The following is a 16199-nucleotide window of genomic DNA, read 5'->3' as shown; positions in this document are numbered from 1 at the left end:
TCCTCAGTCAACCTTGGAGAAGCTAACTACTACAGATTTGTATGTCTATAAGACCTGATGTTTAGTAAACCGGAATATACACTGGAAAATCTCAAAAAATATGGATATGAAATTCGCTAAAACCAGGAAATGGATGCTCACAATCATACTTCTCTGCCTTTTGGTTTCATCATCTTCAGAGGCAGCAGAAGAAACCCAAATAACCACACCATTACAACCAACAGGAGGGATCATCAATTCACCAACAAAGCTACAAGGGAACCAGAACCAACCAATTCTTGGTCAGCCATCTTCTTCTTCTCCTGTAAACCAGCCTTTGACCGGGGTAAATCAACCATTAACCGGATTTAATCAGCCAGAGTCGACTGGACTTAACCAGCCAATTCTTGGTCAGCCATCATCTTCTTCTTCTACTATAAACCAACCTTTAACCGGATCAAATCAGCCATTAACCGGTTTTAATCAACCATCATCAATTGGAAAAAACCAACCAATTCTTGGTCAGCCAACTTCTTCTTCTGTAAACCAACCTTTAAACGGGTTTAATCAACAATCATCAACTGGATTCAACCAAGCGTCGTCTTCATCTACTCAAAATCAACAACCGTTTACGAATCGACTCAACCAGAACAATCTCTCCGGCGTTCCATTTACTAATGCAAATTCGAAGTTGAAGGTCTTCGGCACAAAGATTGCCTTTATCTGGATTAGTCTTTTCCTTGCTTTGCACGGTATAGACAGGAACTGAGCCGAGCTTACACATCATATGGCGTCTATATTATATAATCTCATCATATTTGTTCTATAACTTTTCTTTATTCTGTCGTGGATTCTAGTTTAAGAGTGTGAGTATGTATAGTTACTGAAATGTTATTTTTTTTTCTTTTTGTTATTGGATGAGTGTTCGATGTTTTGCGCCCAGTTGCGGTTCAGTCTAATTTGATATATGAGGAATTGTGGAGTGTATGAAGCAAATTAGAAGAGATGGTAATATTCAAAAACGGGTGGTATATATACCACAATATATATAGCATGCAGCTAAGTCGATAGAAAATTATTCCAAGTTCCATGCAGAGAAGTTACAAAGGTCATATCAACTTAAGGTTCTCTACCTTCTTGTATGAGGTAATGTAGGTATACTCTGCTCGTTTCTAAAGAAATTATCCGGATCAACAGCCGTTTTAACCCGGACCAATCGATCAAAATTCTCGCCAAAATACTTCCTCCCGTAGATTTCTCCCTTTCGATAACTATCCCTCCCGTGATCATTAACCCCAATATCAATATCCCTATAGTTAAAATACGAACTTCTAGGATTTTTCGACACAAACGGAGTCATGATCCTATAGGTCGTTCTCATGTTACCAATATAGAGTCTCTCCGCATCCGGTCCAGCATCGGACCATGTCGTAGAATGTTGGATCTTGTATAGTTTGTGCCGATGCGGAAATGGCGTTTCTTTCACAGCAGTCGCGTTTAAATTCCCTCCGTACGGGTTCAAAACCAAACCGGTTCTATCTAGTGTCGCTAATTTCTGAAACAACCGGTTTAATTCTGGTTTGGTTATCTCCTTCTCGACGTAATCCGATTTCCTCTTGAGAAATTTAGCCGAATCCGGTTCTCTCTCAAGCAAAATCTCCGGTTTGACTTTATCCACATCTACATGGTTCATCCACCATAGGAGTGATTGGATCCAAGTCATCTCTTTACAATCCTCTTTCTTCAAACCCATCTCCGGGAACTCCTCGGTCATCTTCGAAACGACGTCGTCAGCTCTTCCAAGGTAAAGCGCCCTGAGCTTAGCGTTCACCGTACGTGTTTTGTTCTTCGTCGGAGAAGCTAACAACACTCTCATGAATAGACCCGGGTCCGTTCTCGGAGCTACGAATTGCCATTTATGAACCATATCGAGGGCATTTTCGTCAGTTGATTTATCGACTCTGAAGACGGTTACCGTTTTTGGAACCGTAACGAGTTTCACTTTGAAAGCCAAAACGACGCCGAAGCTTCCCCCGCCTCCGCCGCGTATCGCCCAGAAGAGATCCTCTCCCATCGATTTCCGATCGTGAATTTGGCCGTTAACGTCAACGATCGTGGCGTCGATTACGTGATCTACAGTGAGTCCGAACTTTCGAATCATGTGTCCGTATCCGCCGCCGCTGACGTGTCCTCCGACGCCGACGGTAGGACAAACTCCGGCGGGGAAAGCGTGGATCTCGCTCTTCTCCCGTATCCGGTAGTAAAGCTCGCCGAGCGTCGCGCCAGTTTGCACCCAAGCTGATCCTCCTCCGCCGTCGTTTACATCGACGGTGATGTTCCGGTAGTAAGAGAGATCGAGGATAAGGAACGTCACGGCGGAGACGTAAGAGAGACCGTCGTAATCATGGCCGCCGCTGCGGATCTTCATCTGGAGATTAAGCGTTTTGGCGCAGTTCACGGCGGATTGAACGTGGGAATCGACACGTGGCACGATGATGATGGACGGTTTGGGAGTTGAGGAGGTGTTGAAACGAGCGTTTCTGATGTAGGCGCGTAGAACAGGGGTGAAGGAAACGCTGGTACGGGATAAAACGACGTCGGAGAGAGAGTCATCGGAGATAGTTGTCTCGTTTTTGAAACATCGGACAAAATCATCGTAGATGGTTACGGAATCTGCAGCATAACTCGATGGTATTGAGTACGATGCAGCAAACAAGACAAGGAAGATCATGAGATACATTTTTATCTTTTTTAATATATTTATTTTTTCCAGTTTTAAGTTTTCTGATTTTGATAAATACAGAAATTTTTGACTTTGAATATTCCAGTCAACTTTGACAATGGTGATTGATGTAAATTTTATGTGATTTAACTAAAATTTGACGTGATATTAGGACATTAATCCGGCCAATTAGTGATCTTGAAAACACTTGTATAAGTTGTATTTATCCTCGAATGTGATCATCGTACATTTGACAACAATGATTTGAGCCAAAGCTTAATACATATGTCCTTGTTTATTTTGCTGAATATTGTGACACATGTCACAAGGTTACAACATTCGTGGCACACTTAATTATTTTCGAACCGGAATACTTTGTTCGTTCCTCCAAAAATTTATCTCATCATACTTGGTTTTGATATCCACTAACCTTTCGAAATTGTCTTTGAAATATTTAGCCCCATAGATTTTACCTTCCTCGTACGTGGAGTTAAGACTTGTTCCCAAGTCGAGATCACGGTAATTGAAATAGGCCTCCCTCGGATTACTAGACACGTACGGGGTCATGAATTTGTACATCTCATTTGCTTTAGCCAAATGGTTCTTTTCAGCGTCATCTCCTGCTTGGGACCAGCTTATGAGATACTCAATCTTGAACAAATTGCCTCCTCTATGTGGGAACGGTGTCCTGGAACTCGGGATCTCACCCATCCTTCCTCCATAAGGGTTCAAAAACATTTTCACTTTCTCAACCTCCACCAATTTCTTGAATATCAAACCGAGATCGGTTCTCGAGATCGTACGCTTCACGTAGTCGGATTTTCGTTTATGAAACGCCTTGTTCGAGACCGTAGTAGTCTTCAGCAATACCGAAGTTGGTGTACCGATGGGATAACCGGCCCAAAACAAGATCGAATCAATCCATCTCATCTCGGTACAATCGGTTTTCTTCAGCTTTAATTCCGGAAAATCCCGGTTCATTACGTTCAACGTCTTATCCAACGGGCCTAAGTACATCCCAATAAAAGTGGCTAAAACCATCTTCTCACCTGGCTTCGTACCGTTGACCAAAGTCAAAGTCAACCTCACGAACAAACTCCGATCGGTAGTATGAGAAAAATTCTGCCACTTCATTATAAGATCAACCGCACCTTCTCCGACGGTTCTTCCGACGCTAAAAACCGTTACTTTCTCCGGCACCGGAACCAACCGGATTTTGTATCCCATCACGATACCAAAACTCGCGGCTCCACCTCCTCTAACCGCCCAAAAAAGCTCTTCCCCCATGGACATTCGATCGAAGTAGGTATTCCCGTTAGAGTCGATGATCCTGGAGCCAACAACGTTATCCACCGCCAAGCCGTACTTTCTCATCATTGTTCCGTACCCTCCGCCGCTAATATGTCCACCAACGCCCAATGTAGTACACAAACCCGCCGGAAACCCAAGAACATTGCTTTTCTCAGCGATTTTGTAGTAAAGCTCTCCGAGTGTAGCGCCGGTGTCAACCCAAGCCGTTCCTTCTGTGAGGTTCACGTCGACGGAATTAAAGTTGAACATGTCGATGAGGAAGAACGGAGCGGTGGAGGTGTAAGAGAGTCCTTCGAAATCGTGGCCTCCGCTTCGGATCCTGACTTGGACAGGTAGCAAACGTGCGCAAGCTAGCGCGGGAGAAACGTGTGACCACGTGGTGGGGGTGATGATGGCGATGGGTTTTGGGGTTGTGGGTTTGTCGAAACGGAGGTTAGGTATGCGGCGGCGGAGGATGGTTGTGAAAGAGGAGTTTGATGGGATGTAGGTGACGTCGGAGATGAAAACTTGCGGGTTCGAACCTTCTTTTACGAGACATCGGAGGAAAGTCTCCGGATCGGTCTGGGAAGTTGCAACTGAGACTGAGATCAGTAGTAGACAAATTACGAGTAATTTTTTCATTTTTTTCTTTCCTTTCTAATGTTTATTTTTGGTGAGTTTGGATTATGTAATTTTGTAAGGTAGTGTTGTCTGTGTTTAAATAGAGAAGTTAGTTATCCTAGTTTCTTCTTATAATCCGTTCAAATGTTCAATGAATTATTAATGCGAGTGTTCTTATTATATAGTACGTGCTTCTGTAGTCAATCCGCTGGCAAATATTTTAAAAATTCAACCAATCCATTTTTATTTGATTTTCATTTGTATTTACGTAAAAGACTAAATTGTACACTTCAGTAAACAATCTTTTTTTTTTTTTTGGTAATCCAAGGTTCGCATTTGCTCATTGCTCAGTAATACAAAGATAACAAAGGTTACAAGTAAGTGTCACCGAAAACGTAAAACAATTAGCAAAAAGATAACAAAGTATCAACGTAAAACAGTTATGAAAGATAACAAAGTATCAAATTTTATATATATCCCACAAATATTTGAAAATTTCAGTGGCGGATTTAGAATGGTGAACGTTCTTCTTTAAGGGGTTTTACTGTAGATTTAAATAAGGCAATGATCCCAATTACGTATCAATGTATTTTAAACTTTTTCTTCCCACTACATATAGACATCTTAAAGGCACAAAATTTTAGCTTTTACAAGTTACAGACTTACAGTGATTAGGATGCGTTTTGGTATGAGATTTGTGGTTATATAAAAATAGATATACAATAATACAAATTATATTCTCACGTTCTATATTATCCAGCTAAGTTATTTGTCCGGATTAAATGTTACAGTGGACTATATATATTTGACTTTGACTTGTATATTAGCAGTTTAGCACTATAGCCAAAACGCGTCATTATCTAATCATATATATGACTTTTCAAGTTTATTGACTTATTGTTTGCAGTGTTTATGCAAAATTTTGGAGATTAATAGATAGATATATTTTTAGGCTTTGTAGCTGAGGGATGATGAAGTACAGGTTGACGTTTTTATATATGAAAATAAAATAAAAATGTATTAATCAGATATGTGTATCGTGCAACTGCAAGTCTTGTTTTATCAAATCTGGCGATATCCGTTAGAATATCTCCATCAAAAGTTATTAGCAATATCTTAATAGTTGCTTAGGTTAAAAAATAAATCATATTAATGAAAAAAAAACAAATTTTGCTAGTGATCGATCCTTGTGTTAGAGATTTAAGGATCACTAAGAATTGATGTTGTGTCGACACATGATTGGCTAGAGAGAAAAATATATTTTTTTTTATTTTTTGACTCCCTCATTCTCTCGCAACGCCTTTGTCCGTCGTCATCACCATCTCCATCGCCTGTGCAACCAGCGACAATTCAAGTGGCGAAATAAGAGTCTTTGGTTCAATGATGATTCAATCAGTTTTCCTGGGTAAGAATCTCTCCGATTTCATTTGTAGATGGTGGTGAATTAGGATTATTTGTTATGATTGAAATTAGGGTTCAATGAATCGTTCTTCGCTTTTGTGGATTGTTGCTGCATCTTAATTTGATTGTTTGAAATTTTGTTCCTTTTAATAATGTACAATTTTTTCTGATTTGTGTGTTTGTTGCAGAACAGTTGCAGAACTTGGCTGGACAACACTCAAATGTCCTTGAGAACTTGACTCCGACAGTCAGGAAGCGTGTCGAGGTTCTAAGAGAGATTCAAGTGAGTAAATTTTCATCTTTTAGATGATATTGGAACTAGCCTTTGATTTTGTGATCTTTGATTTTGTATTTTGTTTAGTACGCTGTTGTTGAGTTTTGATGAGATTTGGTGGAGTAAACAATTGTTTGAATCCTTTTTTCTTATAATTAAACCTTTTTAAAACCAATATGATGAAATGGAAGAAGCCTAAGAAAGGATCCAAAAACACAAAGTCGATCACTAATACTGAAGACTGTGAGAGTTTCTTTACTTCTTCAGTAGCAGTTTAACAATGGATGATGAATTGACTTTGTGTTTTTGGATCCGATCACTAAGACTGAAGACTGCAGTTTCTGTTTTTTTTTTGTTCCTGCAGGTTTTGGTTTTAAAAACTGCAGTTTCTGTTTTGAATACTTTCAGGTTTTGGTTTTTAAACTGTAGGATTTGATTTTAATAACTGCATGTTCTGTTTAGAGTTCTTGCAGGTTTTTGTTTTGAAAACTGCAGTTTCTATTTTGAATACTTTTATGTTTTGGTTTTTAAACTGTAGGATTTGTTGGCCCAACGGATGGCCACACGAGAGTTCTGCAGTTCATATTCCATCTTCTTACCGTATTCCAAAGAGCTCCAGGAGAGCATCGTGGTGGTGAACCGTGAACGCCATTGGGAAATTGAACTTCACATTGTCTCCAGCATCATAGTAGCCTCCAGTCAAGTCCACCTGCAACTCATACCATGTTATTCAAATGGATGCTTTAAGCTTTTACCGGCTAGTAGTGACAATGGGTTTACAGTTTAGTCTTACATGAGCAGAGGAGCCATCAGAGAGGCCAGAGCTGAATCTTCATGAGAGTTTTTGGTCACCAGGGATACGACCAGAACGCTGACCTTGGAAAAAGAGCAACGACTTTGAGAGTGCTTCTCTGTAATTGGGACTGGCATAGGTTTGTTCGAGTAGAAGCACAGAGAGAAGGAACACAAAGTAGAAAGGAGAAGCCATTCTTGTAATCGTGTTCGCTTGAGGGTACGGCTCGTTCACACACGCGTATATATAGCGAGAGAATGAAAACGAGGCTGATGAGATTTAGAGCGAAAAATATGGCTTTTTTGGAATTCACTGTTAAAAAACGGTTTTAAGTTATAGAAAAAAATAAAACTGTAGGATTTGATTTTAAAAATTCCAGGTTCTGTTTAGTGTTCTTGCAGGTTTTTGTTTTGAAAACTGCAGTTTCTATTTTGAATACTTTCAAGTTTTGGTTTTTAAACTGTAGGATTTGATTTTAAAAATTGCAGGTTCTGTTTAGTGTTCTTGCAGGTTTTTGTTTTGAAAACTGCAGTTTCTATTTTGAATACTTTCATGTTTTGGTTTTTAAAACTGCAGGTTCTTCTTACAAATTGTACGTTTTGCTGCCACTGTGATTCAGACTTGAGAGAAGCTTTGCAACTGGTGCTAATTCCCACTCTTCTCGCAAAAGGGCATAGCCCGAGAATGTGGAGTATGAATTATTCAGCTCCACACCTTCTTTCTCGTTCTTTTATGCCATGCTTGTTTAAAATTTTATTGAATGCAATATTTTTAAGTTTTTAAAAGTATAAATGTCTTATAAATTTAAACAAAATACCATAATAATTTACAATTACAAAAAAATATATTTTTAAGAACCTTCAATGGACCTGTGAAATATTAAAGTTTCTTTGTGAAATATTAAAGTTTCTTAAGAAGTTCTTAATTTCACTTTTTTCAAAATTAAGAAAAAATTTTGTTTTAAGATATTTTCATTATATTCTTTGATGGAGATACTCTTAGTATAGAGACTAGAGAGAACGTTGAATGTCTTGGTAAAAAAATGTATGCATGTATCTTTGCCGCTTTGCGTGCATGTGAGTGTGTAATTATACTGTTATCCTCCCATGTACGAAATAAACCAGAACACTTCTTGAATGACATGTGAAAATTCATAACTTTGTGAGGGTGGCACTGGCAGCGCCGCAGGGGTGGTCATGACAGATTGACAGTACGTAGTTTAAGAAAGATGAACTTTAGATATAGATTATGATTGGTAACTTTTTACTGTTTATTAGTTAATTGGTACTTAACAATTTTTTTTTGTACTGTTCTCTTAATCTCTACTCTATTCTCTTCTATCATAATTATTCTCTTTTAAAAATATTTTGATATCGTTTATCATTATTTCTATTCACTTATATTATCTGCAGTTTAGTACACCAACCATCAATAATTATGTTATTTGTAACATCTAAAAGATGGCGCAGCACAATTATAGTACTATATATTTTTTATACATTACAATTATCTATATATTTAATTATTTTCACAATGCACTCAATAACAATATATTGAACCAGACAGTTTAATACATTCTTTTTTTTTCCTAGGCTTGATACATGTCACAGCTTACAACATTCGTATGGTATTGATTATGTTCGAACCGGAATGCCTTGTTCGTTTCTCCAAAAGTTTTCCGCATCGATAGTGGTTTTAATATCCACTAATCTCTCGAAATTGTTTTTAAAGTATTTAACCCCATAGATTTTACCTTCTTGGTACGTGGAATTAACACTTGACCCTATGTCAAGATCACGGTAATTCAAATACGCCTCCCTCGGATTACTAGACACGTACGGGGTCATGAATCTATACATCTCATTCGCGAGTGCCAAATATTTCCTCTCCACGTTATCTCCAGCTTCCGTCCAGTCTATAAGGTACTCAATGTTGAACAAATTGCCTGCTCTATGTGGAAAAGGTGTCCTCGAACTTGGTATCTCCCCCATCCTTCCACCGTATGGATTCCAATTCATTTCAACTTTCTCAACCTCTACCAATTTCTTGACTATCAAACCAAGACCGGTCCTCGAAATTGGACTTTTCACGTAGTCCGATTTGCGCTTCATGAACAACTTCTTAGCAACCGTCGGGTTTAGCAACACGGAAGTCGATGTACCAGTGGGATAATCGGCCCAAAACAGAACCGAATCGATCCATCTCATCTCGGTACAATCGGTTTTCTTCAGCTTTAATTCCGGGAAATCCCGGTTCATTAAGCTCAACAGCTTATCTGATCGGCCTAGATACATCCCAATAAACGAAGCCAAAACCATCTTCTCACCAGGCTTCTTACCGTTGACCAAAGTCAAGGTCAGCCTCACATACAAATTCCGATCCGTACTAGGTGCAAAACTCTGCCACTTCAATATAAGATCAACGGCTCCTTCTTCGACTGTCTTTTGGACTTTAAAGACCGTCACTTTCTCCGGCACCGGTACTAGCTGGATCTTGTAGCCGAGCACAACACCGAAACTTGCACCCCCACCTCCTCGAATCGCCCAAAAACGGTCTTCTCCCATCGAAACCCGATCGGTGAAGATGTTCCCGTTCGAATCAACGATCCCGGAACCAACAACGTTATCCACCGACAAACCATACTTTCTCATCAGGTTTCCGTACCCTCCGCCGCTAAAATGTCCACCAACGCCCAATGTCGTGGACAAACCCGCCGGAAACCCAAGAACATTGCTCTTCTCAGCGATTTTGTAATAAAGCTCTCCTATAGTAGCTCCCGAATCAACCCAAGCCGTTCTCTCCGTGAGATTGACGTCCACGGATTTGAAACTGAACATGTCGAGGACGAAGAAAGGGACGGTGGAGGTGTAAGAGAGTCCTTCGAAGTCGTGGCCACCGCTTCGTATCCTTACTTGGAGAGAGAGCTCACGTGCACATCCTAAAGCAGCTTGTATGTGTGTCCACGTGGCTGCAGCGACGACGGAGATGGGTTTTGGTGTGGTGGGTTTGTCGAAACGGAGGTTAGGTATGCGGCGGCGAAGAACGGTTGTGAAAGATGAGTTTGTTGGGATGTAAGCAACTGCCGAGTTGGGACTTGTTGCATCCGCTGGTTGTCGATCCAGACATAGGAGGAAAGCTATAGGATCGGTCACGGATTGTGAAGTTGTAACTGATGTTGAGATCAGTAGTACTAGAGAGATTACGAGTACTTTCTCCATTCTTATTTTGCTGTTTATTTTTGGGAGTTTGGATTATATTTAATGTAAGGTCGTATGTCACACAAACCATAGTTTATATAGAGGAGGTGTATTAGTGTGATACTTAAGTAATCAATCCCTATTTTCTTACTTTCTTGTATAGGACTAGTCCAAAGTAGATAGTAGCTTTCAAAAGTTAATTAGCCAAAGTTTTAGAAACTAGTTAATTACTTTTTCCATTTTAAAACTAAAGTTCATGAGTATCAAACCAATTTTAATTTTCGTACACCGTAGTTAATTTTGAGGATTAGAAAATTAAATCCCAATTATTCATGATTGACCAATTCATTAAGATAAAGAATATCCAAATACCAAATTCGCAACCGATATAATCTTTTTTCTTATCCACTGCTGATGCACTTATTCTTGAAAATAATCTCAGTTTTGGATATCAATCATACAAACTAGTATTTTGTAAATCATTTATACTTTTTTTCCACGTCGTTTTGACAGCTAAAGGTTTATCCGATTAAAGGCTAATAGTGGACTAAATATTTTTGACTTGAACTTTTACATTAATTAGTTGTATGTAAAGCGATAGCCAATAACGCGTCAATATCTACATGTATGTATGACTTTTCAAGTTTGTTGTTTAGAGTGTTCATATGAAAGATTTGGAGATAAAGAGATATATGTTTAGCTTATCCGTGAGCGTGATGTAGCTAATACTGTACGGATCGAGTTTTTTCTAAAATCTTTTTGGATATGTGAAAATTCGTTAGAAAAAAAGACATGTATGATTGTATCGTGCAAGTCTTGGTTATCAAAATATGAGTTGACCGTTCCAGTTTGTTTTAATAGAAGCGTTGAATATCTCAGTCAATATATTATAAATGTATCGTCATTGCGGGAATGTGATTCATAAGTTGACATGAAAAAAAGTTGACATGTAGTTGTTGGTCGACAAAAACAAAATGACATGTAGTTTTTTTTTATACATTGTGTTCGATTGATATATAATGGTGGAATCGTGGATAGAGTTAAAACCAAATATGTATAGTTTTGAAAGAATAATTTACAATTAGTTAAAACTGGTTTCTGTTTTTTTCTTTCCCATTCTCGTTAGTGAATTTTATTTTCGGCTAAGTGACAGATTGACATTTCCAAAACATTTCTTTGCGGAGGGAAAAAAAAAAACAAAGAAAACTAGAAAATGCATACTTCTTTTGTTATCATATAATAGAAATGATATTTTTCGAAAGTACATATAGAGGAGATGACTACCTCATCTTCTAATTTATGACAAAGCTCAAGCTCTTCATTTTCTACATCAAATAAATGAATAATTATATTATTTCTTGCATGCTATGAATTTTACTAGAAATTGTCTCTAGTCTCTCTAGTGGTTGGAGAGCAATGGAATGCTCTGCTCGTACCGGAAAAAGTTTTCGGGATCAACCCTGCTTTTCACCTGAACCAACCTCTCGAAGTTGTTTTTAAAATACTTCAGACCGTACACTTTACCTTCCTCGTACGTCGAGTTCATGCTCGTGCCAATGTCAACGTCTCTATAGTTCAAAAACGCTCCTCTAGGATTCTTTGACACGTAAGTGCTCATTGCCTCGAACACTCTTTCCGTCTGGCTCAAGCAATCTTTAGCTACTGCTTCCCCTGGCACGAACCAGTTCGCTGCGTACTGAATCTTGAACATGTTTCCTGCTCGGTGCGGGAACGCAGTCTCTGTCGATGGAATCTCGCTCATCCTTCCTCCGTAAGGGTTCCAAACCATTGATACGTTCTCGTTCTCTATCAGAACCTTGAATATGGCATCTAAACCGGTTCTTGAAATCGGTTTTTGTACGTAATCCGATTTTCTCTTAAGGTAGATTTGCTTCTGCGGGATCCGGTTTAACATACTCGATGTTGGTGCTGTACCGGGTGGGATACCGAGCCAGAACAGAATTGATTCGATCCATTTCATTTCTATACACTCTGTCTTCTTCAGACCAAGCTCAGGGAATTTCGCGTTCATGATTTCTAGAAGCTTCGATGAGTTTCCGAGGTGCATCCCCATGAAAGAAGCCTTCACGATTTTGTTGCTTGAGCCTAAAGTTAACCTTATGAACAGATCGTTGTCAATCTTGTCTGCGATCTCTTGCCATTGGGCTACAAGTTCCGTGGTGTTCACGCCTCCTCTGTTTCCAACCGTTTCAACGTTAAAGACCGTGACTTTAGCCGGAACGGGAACAAGCTTAATCTTCCAGGCTAAGGCAACACAGAAACTAGCAGCTCCACCGCCACGTAAGGCCCAGAAAAGATCTTCTCCCATTGAGCTCCGGTCCAAGACTCTTCCTTTAGCGTCAACGATCTTAGCGTCTATGATGTTATCGATAGATAAACCGTACTTCCTCATCATGTTACCATAACCGCCACCGCCAAAATGTCCACCAGCGCCTAAACCGGGGCAGATTCCAGCAGGAAAGCCACGGAGATCATTGCTTTTGTTGGCAACTCCATAGTAGATCTCTCCAAGCGTAGCACCAGATTCGACCCACGCGGTGTCGAGTTTAGGATCGATCTTGATAGACCGGAGGTTAAACATGTCTAGAACAACGAAATCAATTGTTGATAGATATGACATACCGTCGTAGTCGTGGCCTCCGCTGCGGATCCGGAGCTGGATGCTGAGTTTCTTGGCGCAAGTGATCGTGGCCTGGATATGAGTGACATCAGCGGCAGCTACAATCGCTACGGGTTTGCGTGTCGTGTTGTTGAAGTAACGAAGGTTACGGACGTAGTTGTTGAGGACTGTGAGGAACTTAGGATTTTGTTGAGTGTATATGAAGTTTTGGATTGGGGACTTTGGATTTGAAGGTTTGAAATCTGTGAGGCATTGTGCAAAAACGTCTTCGAGTGTTGGCGGTGATGCAAATAATGTTGGGATTGAAAAGAGAAAAATGGTGATGATTAGGGTTTGAATGGTTAGAGATTCCATTCTACTTCTCTCTTTTGTTGAGTATGGTTAAGATTTATTTAGGGGTTTGTATTCTTTTATATATATTTGTTAATTTGATATGAATCCTCAAGAGCACAATCGGCTATTCATGTAAATGTATATGTTTTTGGTAATTGATATCTTTTAAATTAGTCAAATTCTCACTATAGAGATCAAAATTAATCAAATGCTTAATATGGCGATTTGTTTCGTTATCCTAAATTATAAGCTCAAGTTATGCTATTCCTTTCTGTTTCTTTCTCTTTCTAATTAATGCTAATTATATTAGTATACATAAAAAGAAGATTCAAATCATCTTTTATTAAGAAAACAAGATTCTAAACAAATTGAGTCATTATATCCTTATAACTGTTTCCAGAAGAAAAAAAGAAGGTAAATTTAATTATTTTTGTAAGTATCAATTTTTGAAGATTGTATTCTATTTAACATCACTTTTAAACTTTTAGTCTTGGGTATTTGCATTTTATTTCCTTCAATAGTTGCCCACTTTTATAAAGACTGCAAACTTTGTTTTAATGGAGGAAAATTATCAACAATAAACTAATACTTTTTAGATATGCAAGTTACAAATAACCTTTTAAATTTTTTATGTTCATGGTCCATTATGTAAAATCATTAGTATTCAAACATGTAATTGTTAGTAGTACCTTTTTATAGATTTTTTTTTAAATACCTCTTTTTTGACTATTTTCATTTTTGCCCTTTTTGCACAATTAGTACACTGTATTAATTGATTTTTAAATTTGGCTTTTAGGTTTAGATTCTCTATTTTACATTTATGGTATCATTTTATATATGAAAACAGATAACAAAATAGTGTATTTTTGCAAAATGTATTTAGAAAATAGTATTTTTGCGAATGCCCTTATTTTTTATTGTTCATGTTCCACAAAGTGATGATTCATCTTGTTGTAAGATTAAATTAATGATATTTTAAATTTGTATTAGTAATAATCCAAACTTGTCACGCAATATACTTCGTCGCATCATATTTAGAAATTTTGTAAGTTTAAATATCTATAATATTTTTAATTATTTAAAGTTTTAAAAATATTATAGATGGTGTCATTAAATGGTTAGACCAAAAAATCGAATTAAGCTGATACAAAATTTTAAACTAAGCTTATTTTTTTGATAAAGGGCTTTTTTTTTTTTGGTTATAAACCGATTCTCTCAAATCAAATATCGAAACCACAAAAGTAGATAAGGTAAAGTACAAACGTATCCACCATACTTGGACTATTCCTTACAATTAGATATTTTAAGAAACTAAAACTTCAATCAAAGAAATAACCACAAACACTCCAGAAAATAATAGTTTATTGCATACTTTATTGCTAAATAACCTGAAACAAGACGGGAGGAGATAAGATCATAGCGTCATCTTAACACACTTACTGACCAGAGCATGAAGACGGGAAAAACGGAGAAAACCCCTGTCACCGTTACCAACATCTCCGTAACTGTCATGTGTCTCATAGAAAGGGATTCTATGGACGTCATTTACACCAACAACCGTCAAAAAACACCGTCAAGAGCATGAAGTTATGTGATTCTAAGCTTATACAAACTTAATATGATGATTTGTTTCTTTATCCTAAATTATAAGCTCAAATTTATGTGATTCTATTCTTTTTATTTCTTTCTTATTAATGCTAATTTTATACATAGAAACAAGATTCTAAACATTTGTGAACAATTGCATCATCTATATATATATATATATATATATATATATATATATCAATTGTATCCTTAATTATTTCCGGAAAAAAAAGTAATTATTTTTGTTAGTTTGAATTTTTCAAGATTGTATTCTAATTAACATCACTTTCCTAAACTTTAAGTCCACCACTTTTGCGTTTTATTTTCTTAACAGTATATCACTTTTGTAAAAACTGCAAACTTTATTTTAATTAAAAAAAATATCTCGAATTACCTAATATTTTTTAAATATAGTTAAAATAACTCTTTTTTTACTATTCATGTTCTATTATGAAAATAAGTAAAATAACAAAGATTTAACAAGTTGTATACTATAGAATAATTTATTTTCTATATCTTATTATCATAACTGAATTAACTTAATCTGGTATGTCTAATATTCTAATATTCTAATATTGATAGTGTTAACAAAGTAATAAAATGACAACTAATTTATCTTTGTTGTAATATTGGACTAATGATATAAACTCGTCATAATATATAACTTCACCCCGTGATATTTTCTATATATAAGTTTAAATACTTAAAATATTTTATTTATTTTTAAGTTTTAAAAATATTGTATCTAGTATAATCAATGAGTTTGACTAAAGAAATGAACTAAACTGTTTTAAAATTCTAACTAGGAAGCTTGTTAAGTTAAGTTTCATCCTCACTCACATTTAGATATAATTTAGTTTTCTTATAATATGAATTTGAATCTTTGTCTTCAATGTTAAAACTATAAGCAATGTGAGACGTTAAACACGTATTTATCTTTCAGTAGTTAATCAAATAATTTATGTTCGTTTCAAAAAAATTTGAATTACATAAAAAGTTAGTCATAACGACATTTCCTATTAACTTTTACCTTGTCATTTTTGGCCCCCGTCATATAAAAGGTATGTTGTCATTATCAAAAAGAAAAAAAGTATGTTACCGTGTGAACGGACTGTCTTCATGATCCACAACAAAAAAAAACAGTCTCTATGGTCTTGCCATTGTAGACGCGCGCAGTCAATACTCAAAAGATCAGTTAACAGTTCTATGTATAACAATATAACATCACGTAGTGTATGTAATAAATAATAGTCTTTTAATATTTATCTATAAAATAGTGTATAAATATGAATTTCAGATTTTAACTACATTAGAATCATAACTTTTATACATAAAATGATACGTATATCAAATCTTACGAA

General features: G+C 36.9%; 6 protein-coding genes across 8 annotated transcripts; 2 read left to right on the top strand and 4 right to left on the bottom strand.

Annotated features, from left to right (window-relative positions):
• On the top strand, window positions 67–913 carry LOC104777107 (protein PF14_0175-like). The gene has a single exon (XM_010501319.1). It carries the CDS (start codon window positions 101–103, stop codon window positions 746–748), a length of 648 nt encoding a protein of 215 aa, XP_010499621.1. The 5' UTR covers window positions 67–100; the 3' UTR covers window positions 749–913.
• LOC104777106 (reticuline oxidase-like protein) lies at window positions 994–2748 on the bottom strand. The gene has a single exon (XM_010501318.2). The coding sequence runs from the start codon at window positions 2717–2719 to the stop codon at window positions 1109–1111; it is 1611 nt and encodes a 536-aa protein (XP_010499620.1). The 5' UTR covers window positions 2720–2748; the 3' UTR covers window positions 994–1108.
• Window positions 2978–4735, bottom strand: LOC104778966 (reticuline oxidase-like protein). Its single transcript, XM_010503368.2, has one exon. It carries the CDS (start codon window positions 4631–4633, stop codon window positions 3056–3058), a length of 1578 nt encoding a protein of 525 aa, XP_010501670.1. The 5' UTR covers window positions 4634–4735; the 3' UTR covers window positions 2978–3055.
• On the top strand, window positions 5686–8240 carry LOC104777105. Of its 3 annotated transcripts, XR_766216.2 has the most exons (4): window positions 5728–6017; window positions 6202–6296; window positions 6826–7459; window positions 7569–8240. XR_766216.2 is itself a non-coding variant. In XM_019243767.1 (3 exons), exons 1-3 carry the CDS (start codon window positions 5993–5995, stop codon window positions 7861–7863), a joined length of 327 nt encoding a protein of 108 aa, XP_019099312.1. In that variant the 5' UTR covers window positions 5686–5992; the 3' UTR covers window positions 7864–8240. The 3 variants fall into 3 exon arrangements, 2 of the variants coding, with proteins under 2 accessions (XP_019099312.1, XP_010499618.1); XM_019243767.1 differs by lacking the exon at window positions 6826–7459 and having other exon boundaries at window positions 5686–6017; window positions 7657–8240; XM_010501316.2 differs by having other exon boundaries at window positions 5740–6017; window positions 6826–8240.
• LOC104777104 (berberine bridge enzyme-like 4) lies at window positions 8563–10356 on the bottom strand. The gene has a single exon (XM_010501315.1). It carries the CDS (start codon window positions 10296–10298, stop codon window positions 8715–8717), a length of 1584 nt encoding a protein of 527 aa, XP_010499617.1. The 5' UTR covers window positions 10299–10356; the 3' UTR covers window positions 8563–8714.
• Window positions 11568–13363, bottom strand: LOC104778964 (berberine bridge enzyme-like 4). The gene has a single exon (XM_010503367.2). It carries the CDS (start codon window positions 13270–13272, stop codon window positions 11677–11679), a length of 1596 nt encoding a protein of 531 aa, XP_010501669.1. The 5' UTR covers window positions 13273–13363; the 3' UTR covers window positions 11568–11676.

This window comes from Camelina sativa, chromosome 3, assembly GCF_000633955.1.
Source record: "Camelina sativa cultivar DH55 chromosome 3, Cs, whole genome shotgun sequence".
Taxonomy (NCBI): domain Eukaryota; kingdom Viridiplantae; phylum Streptophyta; class Magnoliopsida; order Brassicales; family Brassicaceae; genus Camelina; species Camelina sativa.
This window is presented reverse-complemented; position numbering and strand designations above follow the sequence as displayed.